At 47.7% G+C, this 13,808-nt stretch overlaps 1 protein-coding gene across 9 annotated transcripts in view; it reads right to left on the reverse strand.

The window, feature by feature from the left end:
- LOC126484060 (UPF0415 protein C7orf25 homolog) overlaps window positions 1-13,808 on the reverse strand; it is a 181,825-nt gene that overhangs the window by 122,936 nt on the left and 45,081 nt on the right. The window contains exon 1 of one of the 9 annotated variants that reach the window (XM_050107412.1): window positions 3,964-4,071. The exons of the other annotated variants lie outside the window; for them this stretch is intronic. Coding sequence (XP_049963369.1) covers window positions 3,964-4,056 — 93 coding nt within the window. The 5' untranslated portion in view covers window positions 4,057-4,071. Of the gene's footprint in view, window positions 1-3,963; window positions 4,072-13,808 lie in introns of those variants that run through there. 9 annotated transcript variants of the gene reach the window in all.

Below are 13,808 nucleotides of genomic sequence, written 5' to 3' on the forward strand. Positions count from 1 at the left end.
AAGAGTTTGACAGAGCACTGAGAGACCTGAGTCGAAACAAGGCCCCGGGAGTAGACAACATTCCATTGGAACTACTGACGGCCTTGGGAGAGCCAGTCCTGACAAAACTCTACCATCTGGTGAGCAAAATGTATGAGACAGGCGAAATACCCTCTGACTTCAAGAAAAATATAATAATTCCAATCCCAAAGAAATCAGGTGTTGACAGATGTGAAAATTACCGAACTATCAGTTTAATAAGTCACGGCTGCAAAATACTAACACGAATTCTTTACAGATGAATGGAAAAACTAGTAGAAGCTGACCTCGGGGAAGATCAATTTGCATTCCGTAGAAATATAGGAACACGTGAGGCATTATTGACCCTACGACTTACCTTAGAAGCTAGATTAAGGAAAGGCAAACCTATGTTTCTAGCATTTGTAGACTTAGAGAAAGCTTTTGACAATGATGACTGGAATACTCTCTTTCAAATTCTGAGGGTGGCAGGGATAAAATACAGGGAGCGAAAGGCTATTTACAATTTGTACAGAAACCAGATGGCAGTTATAAGAGTCGAGGGATATGAAAGGGAAGCAGTGGTCGGGAAGGGAGTGTGACAGGGTTGTAGCCTCTCCCCGATGTTATTCAATCTGTATATTGAGCAAGCAGTAAAGGAAACAAAAGAAAAATTTGGAATAGGTATTAATGTCCATGGAGAAGAAATAAAAACATTGAGGTTTGCCGATGACATTGTAATTCTGTCAGAGACAGCAAAGGAGTTGGAAGAGCAGTTGAACGGAATGGACAGTGTCTTGAAAGGAGGATATAAGATGAACATCAACAAAAGCAAAACGAGGATCATGGAATGTAGTCAAATTAAGTCAGGTGATGCTGAGGAAATTAGATTAGGAAATGAGACACTTAAAGTAGTAAAGGAGTTTTGCTATTTGGGGAGCAAAATAACTGATGATGGTCGAAGTAGAGAGGATATAAAATGTAGACTGGCAATGGCAAGGTAAGCGTTTCTGAAGAAGAGAAATTTGTTAACATCGAGAATTGATTTAAGTGTCAGGAAGTCATTTCTGAAAGTATTTGTATGGAGTGCAGCCATGTATGGAAGTGAAACATGGACGATAAATAGTTTGGACAAGAAGAGAATAGAAGCTTTTGAAATGTGGTGCTACAGAAGAATGCTGAAGATTAGATGGGTAGATCACATAACTAATGAGGAGGTATTGAATAGAATTGGGAAGAAGAGAAGTTTGTGGCACAACTTGACAAGAAGAAGGGACCGGTTGGTTGAACATGTTGTGAGGCATCAAGGGATCACAAATTTAGCATTGGAGGGCAGCGTGGTGGGTAAAAATCGTAGAAGAAGACCAAGAGATGAATACACTATACAGATTCAGAAGGATGTAGGTTGCAGTAAGTACTGGGAGATGAAGAAGCTTGCACAGGATAGAGTAGCATGGAGAGCTGCATCAAACCAGTCTCAGGACTGAAGACAACAACAACTACAACATTGACATTTCGTTACTTGATGGTTGTGTAAGGGCTTACAAAAGCCTGATTGTGTAAGGAGTTACAATAGCCCAACATGTGATTTGTATTCAAGTTGCATTAAAATAAGTGAGAGGTCCAAAGTAGGCCCAAGCAGGGGTTACTTTGTTCCAACATTTAAAAAGTAGTGAAAAAATTAAAACGATAATTTGTTTTAAAAAAGTTGACACTGATTATTTCTTTATGCTCTCTTAATTAGTTAAAACTCATTTTTTATGTTGAAAATCTATTTATTACATTTTTATTCATTAATATGAAAGTGAAAACATTAGAAACTGGCCCAAAGTAACCCTGGACGACGGTATAAATTTATCATGGGACAGATTAAATTTCGTCAGCATATGGTTCATTATAAATTATATCCCATATCATCTCCTGTAAACTATTCTAAAATATCTGTCCTGGAGTCATTAATTATTTTAACTGATTTCCACTGATAATGTCCATACTGTAAGGTACTATGTTTCTTATCCTAGCTGTGCATCTTGATTAGAGAGAACATTTGTTACTGGGTAAACAGTTCTTTTCTTACTCTGAGTTTCACAAAAGAAAATACTTATTAGTTAGTGTCCTACTGTCTTTATCCAGCCCTGTTGGAAAGTTAATTACTGAGATCAAATATGATGATCCAAATAATGTTTCCAGATCATTTTTCCTATCAAAAAGTCACTACAAACTATCAGCTGCTTGCTACAGTCTGCTAGACAGCACAGTAAGGAATCCAGATTCTCATAAACAGTTCAAAATTTCCCAATGCGGATCTACAGGGTGGCGCAGTTAAAAATAGCCCACCTCGCTTTGAATGTGAATGCAATATTTGGACTTACAAAACGGAGTAAACAGCTACAACAATAGACAGTTTTATGAAATAATCATTTGCTAGCATTCTTCTGCCAGCATTTCAGTTTAATTCATCGGTGTAGTTAGATGATTCTCTTTGTGGTCTGCAAAATGACTTTCTTGATAGAAGAAAGAATTTAGATTGTGGAAGCATATGTGGAAACAGGTTCAATCAAGGAAATTCATGAAATTTTCAGGGTCAAGTATTCAGACAGAGGACCACCAGCAAAGAGAGCAACACAGAGTCTGTATATAAACTGGCACACCTATGGATCTGTGCAAAAGTTAAAATGACAAAGGATTCTTTCAGATTGCAAACCAGACATTATTGCAGACACTTGAAGAATTACTCAAAGCCCAAAGAAGTCTTCACATAAATTGGCCCAATAGGCAAATCTAAGTAGGGGAAGTTGCCAGCGGATATTGAAAAGTCTTAATTTGAAGCCATACCATGTGACAGTTGTGCAGCAATTACGGGAGGATGACAGTCAGGAATGTGAAGATTACTGCGAGTGGTTTTAGAATAACATCAATGATGGCTTGTTAGATCCTTTCCATTACATCATGAGTGATAAAGTGTGGTTTCATCTTTCCAGTCATGTGAATTCAGAGAACATGAGGTGCTGGGCAATGGCGAACCCTAACACCATGTGTCAACAACCACTCCATGATGAAAAAAATCGGCATTTGTTGCGGTGTAACAGGAATGCACATCATTGGAATGATATTTTTTGACGCAACCCTCAAAATGGTTGCATACACGTAAATTTTTGATACTTTCATGCTCAACTCAATGAATATGAAAAACAATACTGCTTCTTCCAGCAAGACGGGGCAACATGCTACATGTCTAAAGTATCCCTGGAAAGAGTCCATGATGTCTTCACTGAGGAACAAACTGTCAACAAACATTTATGGCATCCAAGTTCACTGGCTCTAGCAACACAATTTTTTTCTGAGGGAAACTTGAAGAGCAAGGTCTATGAACAAATCCACACACAATATAGATACTGAAAGACAACATCAGTTATGAAGTTGTTGTCATCGATATGTAAACTTTATGCCGGGTATATCTGAATGCATTTAGATGTGCACAGCTGTGTATTGATGTTTCAGGGGGTCACTTTCAACATATTCTATAAATTTATTTTCCACTGTATTTTTCATTGTAAATAAATGGTACGTCCATTTCAGCTCTTCTTTCCTGTAATTTCACTGCATTTCCTTTATACGAGGGTTGACTGAAAAGTAATGCCTCCACCTTCGTAACTCTTCAACAGCTGGCAGCATTGGTATGCAGAAGATACAGGCTTGTTCCGTAGCCTGTTCTCTACAGCTCCAGTTGGTGGGAAGCCTTAGCACTGAACGGTAGTGTTGTTACAGTGTAAAGTATGGAACCCTGCGCAGATGGTCGATCAATGCGATTTAAAGCAATGTGCCATCATTGAATTCTTGACGGCAGGTGTCACCCCAAAGGAGATTCATTAGAGAATGAAAGCAGTTTATGGTGATTGTGCTGATGTGAGTACTGTGTGTTGTTGGGTGAATAAGTTTAAAGATGTTGAGATGGGAGCATCTGACCCGCATAACAAACGAAGAGTTGGACGTCCTGTGAAAGCAACCACCAAGTTTCACAAGCAAAATGTTGACAGACTGAGTGATAATGACGATCATCCTGATCAGAGAGAAACTGCAAGCACAATCGGCATTTCACAAGAACGTGTGGGTCACATTATTGCTTTGCTTGGCTATCAGAAGATCTGTGCATGATGCGTACCCTGGATGCTGACTCCTGAAATGAAAGCGCACAGATATGAAATTTGCCAGGAACTCCTCTCGTATTACGAGAATAAAGACAGGCAGTACTCACATCAACAAAATCACCATAAACTGCTTTCAATCTCTGATGAATCTCCTTTGGGGTGAACATTCTGCTGTCAAGAATTCAATGACTGCACATTACTTAAATCACATTGACCGACCGTCTGCACAGGGTTCCGTACTTTACACTGTAACAACTCAATTGTTCAAGGCTAAGGTTTCCCGTCAACTGGAGCTGTAGAGAACAGGCTACAGAACAAGCCAGTACCTGCCGCATACCAATGCTGCCAACTGTTGAAGAGTTACGAAGGTGGAGGCATTACTTTTCAGTCAACCCTCGTACTTACATGGGCTCTTTTATTGGTGCCACAATTAAAAGTGAACTACTTTTCAGTATTAATTCACAAGTGCAAATTTTTGTGTTGGTCAATAAAAATTCTACTTGTCTCAATGTTTCTGAACTTGTGTTCCATCTTAGTATATATAACCATTTCTCACTTTTTCCATATTAATTCTGCATGAGTAAGTAGCTAGAGTGTAATCATTAATACGTACCTTATCTAACCCTATGCCCCCCCCCCCCTCCCCATGACCCTTGGACCTTGCCGTTGGTGGGGAGGCTTGCGTGCCTCAGCGATACAGATAGCCGTACCGTAGGTGCAACCACAACTGAGGGCTATCTGTTGAGAGGCCAGACAAACGTGTGGTTCCTGAAAAGTGGCAGCAGCCTTTTCAGTAGTTGCAGGGGCAACAGTCTGGATGATTGACTGATCTGGCCTTGTAACACTAACCAAAACGGCCTTGCTGTGCTGGTACTGCGAACGGCTGAAAGCAAGGGGAAACTACAGCCGTAATTTTTCCCGAAGGCATGCAGCTTTACTGTACGGTTAAATGATGATGGCGTCCTCTTGGGTAAAATATTCCGGAGGTAAAATAGTCCCCCATTCGGATCTCCGGGCGGGGACTACTCAGGAGGACGTCGTTATCAGGAGAAAGAAAACTGGCGTTCTATGGATCGGAGCGTGGAATGTCAGATCCCTTAATTGGGCAGGTAGGTTAGAAAATTTAAAAAGGGAAATGGATAGGTTAAAGTTAGATATAGTGGGAATTAGTGAAGTTCGGTGGCAGGAGGAACAAGACTTTTGGGCAGGGGAAAACAGGGTTATAAATACAAAATCAAATAGGGGTAATGCAGGAGTAGGTTTAATAATGAATAAAAAAATAGGAGTGCGGGTAAGCTACTACAAACAGGATAGTGAACGCATTATTGTGGTGGTGGTTGTTGGGATGTTTAAGGGCGACTAAACAGCTAAGGTCATCAGTCCCCCATTCCAAAAACAGGCGAGACAAAGTCGCGGAGCACATAAAACCCCAAGGGGAAGGAGATTCCCCCCCCCCCCCCCAAGGCGCTAAAGAACACAAATTAGGCAACGAACACTACAGAAAAGAAGAGTACAGACGAACACCAGACAGAAAGAAATAGAAGAAAAGAAGATGGCCGGAGACTGGTGGACTGACCACGACAACAAAGGACAGGGAAAGAGTCAACCATCCGACGTCACACCAAAACAGCAACAAATATGGAGAGACGCGAGGACAAAAGACACAGAAACGGAAAGGTGCAGGACCCCCCCTAAATGGAACCATAAAAAGGACTACCATGGATAAAATGTAAAACATTGTCAGCCATGCAAGCATCGTCACATAAAATCAAAGGCAAAGTGCCCGGGAGATGAAAAGACTGCCGGAGGGTGCGCAGTCGGGGGCACTCCAATAAAATGTGGGCGACCGTCAGCCGGGAGCCACACCGACACAGGGGGGGATCCTCCTGACGCAAAAGATGGCCGTGTGTCAGGTAGGTATGGCCGATGCGCAGCCGACACAGGATTACAGAGTCCCTGCGAGAAGCCCGCAGGGAGGAGTGCCACACATCGGTGGTCTCCTTGACAGCCCGCAGTTTATTCGGGGCTGTCATGCCACGCCACTCAACAGACCACATCCCAGGCACCTTACGGCGCAACACCAGCTGCTGATCGCAAGCCGTAAGGCCGATCTCCAAAGCTGGGGCGTCGATCGCCCCTTTGGCCAGCCTGTCAACACGTTCGTTCCCCGGGATGCCAACATGACCTGGCGTCCAAACAAAGACCACCGAATGACCAGAGCGGGTAATGGTGGAAACAGACTGCCGAATAGAGGACACCAGAGGAGAAGAGGGATAGCAGCGGTCGATGGCCTGGAGGCTGCTCAGGGAGTCACTGCAGATGACGATGGACGTACCTGAGCAGGAACGCATATGCTCAAGAGCGCGCAATACGGCCACCAGCTCTGCAGTAAAAATACTGCAGCCAGCCGGCAAGGAGCGCTGTTCAACATGGGCAGCGTGAGCAAAAGCGTAGGCAGTGTGACCATCAACCAGGGAACCATCAGTGTAGACAGGCGCACAGCCCGGAAATGAGGCGAGGAGCGCAAGAAAACGGCGACGGAGGGCCACAGGCGGAACCAAGGCCTTGGGTCCCTGTGCCAAGTCCAGACGGACGGATGGCCGGGGCAAACACCAAGGAGGCGTAGGTGCACGGACCCGGAAGGGAGGCAGGAGAGGGAATGAGCCCAGTTCCGACAGCAGGGACTGGGCGCGGACAGCTATGGAAAGCCCAGACCTAGGTCGCCGTTCGGGCAGACGGAGGACCACGGCAGGGAAAAGCAGGCGATGATTGGGATGGCCAGGCGAGCAATGCACGTGGACAGCATAGTTGGCGAGCAGTCGATGGCGGCGAACCCGCAACGGGGGAACCCCGGCCTCCACCAGTAGACTATCCACGGGGCTCATACGGAAAGTGCCAGTTGCAAGCCAAACCCCACAGTGGTGTATGGGGTCTAACAACTTCAACACTGAGGCTGATGCAGACCCATAGGCCAGGCTCCCATAATCAAGCCGGGACTGCACAAGGGCTCTGTACAATCGCAGCAGCGTGCAGCGATCTGCACCCCAAGACGTGTGGCTAAGGCAGCGGAGGGCGTTGAGGTGCCGCCAGCATTTGTGCTTCAGCTGAGTAATATGAGGAACCCATGTGAGCCGGGCATCAAACACGAGTCCCAAGAAGCGGCAAGTGTCCACCACTCCAAGCAGGTGGCCGTCGAGGTAAAGTTCAGGATGAGGGTGGACCGTCCGACGCCTGCAGAAGTGCATAACTCGAGTCTTGGCTGCAGAGAACTGAAAACCATTAGTCAGAGCCCATGATGCTGCCTTGAGAACGGCGACTTGCAGCCTGCGTTCGGCGACCCCCCTAGTCGTGGAGCTAAATGAGATGCAGAAGTCGTCGTCATACAAGGAAGGAGACACCGACGACCCCCCGGCTGCAGCCAGACCACTAATGGCCATGAGAAATAAGGAGACGCTCAACACCGAGCCCTGCGGGACCCCATTTTCCTGTATATAAGATGAACAAGAGGTGGCACCCACTTGCACCCGGAAAGAGCGGCACAATAAAAAGGTTTGAAGAAAAGCCGGGAGCTGACCACGAAGACCCCAGTCATGTAACGTAGCAAGGATGTGATGCCTCCATGTGGTGTCATACGCCTTCCGCAGATCAAAAAATACAGCAACGAGATGCTGACGTCGGGCAAAGGCCGTACGAACAGCAGATCCCAGCTGCACCAAATTGTCCGCTGCAGACCGGCCCCGACGGAAGCCACCCTGGGATGGAGCGAGGAGACCGCGCGACTCAAGGACCCAACACAAACGCCGCCCCACCATATGTTCGAGCAATTTGCACAAAACGTTGGTGAGGGTAATGGGACAATAGCTGTCCACCGCCAGTGGGTCCGCACCGGGCTTCAAGACGGGGACAATAACACCCTCTCGCCATTGCGACGGGAACACGCCTTCGCTCCAAATGCGATTAAATATCGTGAGAATGTGTCTCTGGCAGTCCCTGGAGAGATGCTTCAGCATCTGCGCGTGGATGCAGTCTGGTCCTGGTGCTGTCTCAGGGCAATCGGCGAGGGCAGCGAGGAACTCCCTCTCGCTGAAAGGAGCATTGTATTTTGCAGAACGATGCGTGTGGAATGAGAACGGCGTCCGCTCGGCTCGCTCCTTTAGAGAGCGAAAGGCGGGGGGATAAGATGCAGTCGCAGAGCTCTTAGCAAAGTGTGCGGCAAGCCGTTCAACAATGGTGGCAGCGTCCGTGCAGACAGCGCCATCCAAGGAGAGCCCAGGGACACCCATAGGGGTCTGGTATCCATAAATCCGCCGGATCCAGGACACACGAGCGAGGGGGAGACATGGGAGCCCAAGGATGAGACATACCTCTCCCAGCACTCCTGCTTACGCCGTGCAATAAGACGACGGGCCAAGGCACGGAGCCTCTTAAAGGCGATGAGGGTCTCTCGAGACGGGTGCCGCCTATGACGCTGGAGAGCCCGCCGACGGTCGCGAATAGCCTCAGCAATCTCCGGCGACCACCAGGGTACAGCCTTCCTCCGAGGGAGGCCAGAAGAACGGGGGATGGCAGCCTCGGCCGCTGATATGATGGACGTGGTTAAAACATGGACCACCTCGTCAATGTCACCCTGTGGGGGAGACTCAATGGTTGCAGCGGAAGTAAAAGCCGGCCAGTCAGCCCTGTGGAGAGCCCAGCGGGGCAGGCGCCCAGAAGAATGACCCTGGGGCAGTGACAAATAGATGGGAAAATGGTCACTACCACACAGGTCAGGATGCACACTCCAGTGGAGGGATGGTACAAGTCCAGGGCTGCAAATAGAGAGATCGATGGCCGAGAACGAGCCATGGGCCACACTGAAATGCGTGGGAGCACCGGTGTTCAAGAGGCTAAGGTCGAGCTGAGCCAACACATTCTCCACGGCCCGACCGCAGTCATCGGAGACAGTCCCACCCCAGAGAGGGTTGTGGGCATTGAAATCGCCCAGAAGCAGCAAAGGTGGCGGGAGTTGAGCCAGCAGCGCAGCCAAGACACGTCGGGGGAGCTCCCCATCCGGAGGAATGTACACAGAGCAAACAGTAATAGCCAGCGAGAGCTCAACCCTCGCAGCGACTGCCTCTAAAGGCGTCAGAAGGGGTACTGGCGAGCTACAGACAGAGTGGTGAACAAAGAGGCAAACCCCACCTGACGCTCGTTGACAGGCAGCGTGGTTCTTATAGTATCCCCGATAACCACGAAGGGCGGGGGTCCGCATTGCTGGAAACCAAGTTTCCTGCAGAGCAATGCAGAAAACAGGGGAAACACTCAGAAGCATCCGGAGCTCAGGCAGGTGGCGGAAATAACCGCCGCAGTTCCACTAGAGAATGGAAGCAGGAAGGAACTGGGAGGGCGTGAATGCGACTAAGAGGCAGACAGCGCCTCAGAGCCAATTGCCGCCACCGGGGGAGAGTCAGCTGAGTCCATAGGAGAGGCCCCCAAGGGTTCCGTGAGGGCGAGATCCGCGGCAGAGGCAAAGATCTCCACCTCATCCCCGGAGCCAGGACTATGTACAGCAGGTGGTACTGAAACCGCCGGAACGTCCTTCTTCTTGGACACATTCCGTTCCTTCTTCTCACGTCGGCCCTTAGGGTGAGAGGGCTGGGAGAGCTTCTCTGAAGGAGCGTCGGAGGCTGACGACGACGCAGAAGCCCTACGACCAGCAGGTGGCGGAACCTTCAGCCACTGGCTGACATCCGGCTGGGGAGGAGAAGAAACGGAGGAAGGGAGAGCCCCGAGGGACCCCTTCCGCGAGAGAGGAACCGGCAGAGGCAACGCCGGCGGAGAAGGAGGGGGAGGGATCGAGCCCCCCGGTTTTGGAGGAGATGTCACTCCCGAAGTAAGCGTGGGGGGAGCGACAGACGAGGGTTTGCCCCCAACTGCTAAGGGGGCAACAGAGGAAGGCTTGCCCCCAGGCACGAGGGGGGCAGACAGAGATACACGGCCCCAAGGGCCCACTGAAGGCGGCACAGATGAGGCGACAACCGTCGCACGCGTGGGCGACGATAACGTGGCTGCAGCATAAGATGTTCGAATGGAAGCAGGATACAACCTTTCATATTTCAGTTTTGCCTCTCGATAAGTAAGCCAGTCCAGAGTCTTAAATTCCATGATCTTCCACTCCTTATGAAGAACGGGGCAATCCGGCGAGCACGGAGAGTGGTGCTCCCCACAGTTGACACATACAGGCGGGGGCGCACATGGAGAATCGGGATGAGAGGGGCGTTCGCAATCGTGACATGTAGTGCTGGATGGGCAACGGGACGACATATGCCCAAACTTCAAGCACTGGAAGCACCGCATCGGGGAGGGACGTATGGCTTGACGTCGCAACGGTAAACCATCACCTTGACCTTCTCGGGCAAGACATCACCCTCGAAGGCCAAGATAAAGGCACCGGTGGCCACCCTGTTAGTCTTGGGTCCTCTATGTACACGACGGACAAAATGTACACAACGTCGTTCCAAGTCGGCTCTCAGCTCGTCATCAGATTGTAACAAGAGGTCATGATGGTAAATAATCCCCTGGACCATATTTAAGCTACTGTGGGGAATGACGGTAACAGGGACGTCACCCAGCTTATCACACAAGAGCAACGCTCGTGACTGGGCTGGGGAGGACGTCTTGAGGAGGATGGACCCATTCCTCATTTTAGACAACCCCGCCACTTCCCCAAACTTATCCTCCAGGTGTTCCACAAAAAACAGAGGCTTCGTCGTAAGAAAGGAGTCACCATCAGTCCTGCTGCAGACAAGGTATTGCGGTACGTAAGGCTCCCGCTTGGCACTAGATCGGTGTCCCTCCCATGGCGCAGCCAACGAGGGGAACGACTGAGGGTCATATTGCGCAGCACCAAAGTCTACTCTACCTCGCTTAGAGACGCTGGTGGCCGTGCGACCACCAGCTTGGTGTGATTTATTGCGCTTCATTGCGCCACATCCGCCCAGATGCCACCTACTCCGAATGAGGGCTCTCCCCAAGGGCGCCACCCAGCCGAAGCAACAGGTACCTGGCCGATATCCCGTTGCCCGGAGTCCCCGTGCCCAGACAAGATGGGCACATACTCCTTGGCATGCATGGGGAGGAAACAGCTCTGGCATCTGTAGTGCGATCCCTGCGTGGTCAGGGGGCTGCCACCAAGAGGGTACATGACAACCCCACCACAACGGACTGGCTACCGTGCTGGATTTTAGGTGTTGAAAGGGTCCACAGTTGTCGTGGGCGCTAAGAAGAAGAGTGCGCACAAGGTGAGAAGGAGACAACCCAGAAGATGTTGGGCGTAGTCCCCCCCCCCCACACGAGAATAGGGAACATGCAAGATGGTGGAGCATGATGGACCAAAAGAAAAACACCACGTAAGGTGTCCTTCCCCAAATGGAACGCACTAACAACGGAAATTTGGAAAAAAAAAGGAGGTCAAACCCAAGAGGGGACCATCACAGAAGGCCGAAACGTTTGAGACTCCTTTTAGTCACCTCTTACGACAGGCAGGATTACCGCGGGCCTATTCTTACCCCCGAACCCGCAGGGGGGGCATTATTGTGGCCAAGATGGACATGAAGCCAACACCTACCACAGTAGTACAAGTTTATATGCCAACTAGCTCTGCAGATGACGAAGAAATTGAAGAAATGTATGATGAAATAAAAGAAATTATTCAGATAGTGAAGGGAGACGAAAATTTAATAGTCATGGGTGACTGGAATTCGGTAGTAGGAAAAGGAAGAGAAGGAAACGTAGTAGGTGAGTATGGATTGGGGGGAAGGAATGAAAGAGGAAGCCGTCTGGTAGAATTTTGCACAGAGCATAACTTAATCATAGCTAACACTTGGTTCAAGAATCATAAAAGAAGGTTGTATACATGGAAGAAGCCTGGAGATACTGACAGGTTTCAGATAGATTATATAATGGTAAGACAGAGATTTAGGAACCAGGTTTTAAATTGTAAGACGTTTCCAGGGGCAGATGTAGACTCTGACCACAATCTATTGGTTATGAACTGTAGATTAAAACTGAAGAAGCTGCAAAAAGGTGGGAATTTATGGAGATGGGACCTGGATAAACTGAAAGAACCAGACATTGTACAGAGTTTCAAGGGAACAATTGACAGGAATGGGGGAAAGAAATACAGTAGAAGAAGAATGGGTAGCTTTGAGGGATGAAGTAGTGAAGGCAGCAGAGGATCAAATAGGTAAAAAGATGAGGGCTAGTAGAAATCCTTGGGTAACACAAGAAATATTGAACTTAATTGATCAAAGGAGAAAATATAAAAATGCAGTAAATGAAGCAGGCAAAAAGGAATACAAACGTCTCAAAAATGAGATCGACAGGAAGTGCAAAATGGCTAAGCAGGGATGGCTAGAGGACAAATCTAAGGATGTAGAGGCTTGTCTCACCAGGGGTAAGATAGATACTGCCTACAGGAAAATTAAACAGACCTTTGGAGAAAAGAGAACCACTTGTATGACTATCAAGAGCTCAGATGGAAACCCAGTTCTAAGCAAAGAAGGGAAAGCAGAAAGGTGGAAGGAGTATATAGAGGGTCTATACAAGGGCGATGTACTTGAGGACAATATTATGAAAATGGAAGAGGATGTAGATGAAGATGAAATGGGAGATATAATACTGCGTGAAGAGTTTGACAGAGCACTGAGAGACCTGAACCGAAACAAGGCCCCGGGAGTAGACAACATTCCATTGGAACTACTGACGGCCTTCGGAGAGCCAGTCCTGACAAAACTCTACCATCTGGTGAGCAAAATGTATGAGACAGGCGAAATACCCTCTGACTTCAAGAAAAATATAATAATTCCAATCCCAAAGAAATCAGGTGTTGACAGATGTGAAAATTACCGAACTATCAGTTTAATAAGTCACGACTGCAAAATACTAACACGAATTCTTTACAGATGAATGGAAAAACTAGTAGAAGCTGACCTCGGGGAAGATCAATTTGCATTCCGTAGAAATATAGGAACACGTGAGGCATTATTGACCCTACGACTTACCTTAGAAGCTAGATTAAGGAAAGGCAAACCTACGTTTCTAGCATTTGTAGACTTAGAGAAAGCTTTTGACAATGATGACTGGAATACTCTCTTTCAAATTCTGAGGGTGGCAGGGATAAAATACAGGGAGCGAAAGGCTATTTACAATTTGTACAGAAACCAGATGCCAGTTATAAGAGTCGAAGGACATGAAAGGGAAGCAGTGATTGGGAAGGGAGTGAGACAGGGTTGTAGCCTCTCCCCGATGTTATTTAATCTGTATATTGAGCAAGCAGTGAAGGAAAAAAAAGAAAAATTCGGAATAGGCATTAAAATCCATGGAGAAGAAATAAAAACTTTGAGGTTTGCCGATGAAATTGTAATTCTGTCAGAGACAGCAAAGGACTTGGAAGAGCAGTTGAACAGAATGGACAGTGTCTTGAAAGGAGGATATAAGATGAACATCAACAAAAGTAAAACGAGGATAATGGAATGTACTCGAATTAAGTCGGGTGATGCTGAGGGAATTAGATTAGGAAATGAGACACTTAAAGTAGTAAAGGAGTTTTGCTATTTGGGGAGCAAAATAACTGATGATGGTCGAAGTAGAGAGGATATAAAATGTAGACTGGCAATGGCAAGG

This window comes from Schistocerca serialis, chromosome 6 (genome assembly GCF_023864345.2).
Source record: "Schistocerca serialis cubense isolate TAMUIC-IGC-003099 chromosome 6, iqSchSeri2.2, whole genome shotgun sequence".
In the NCBI taxonomy this organism is placed as follows: domain Eukaryota; kingdom Metazoa; phylum Arthropoda; class Insecta; order Orthoptera; family Acrididae; genus Schistocerca; species Schistocerca serialis.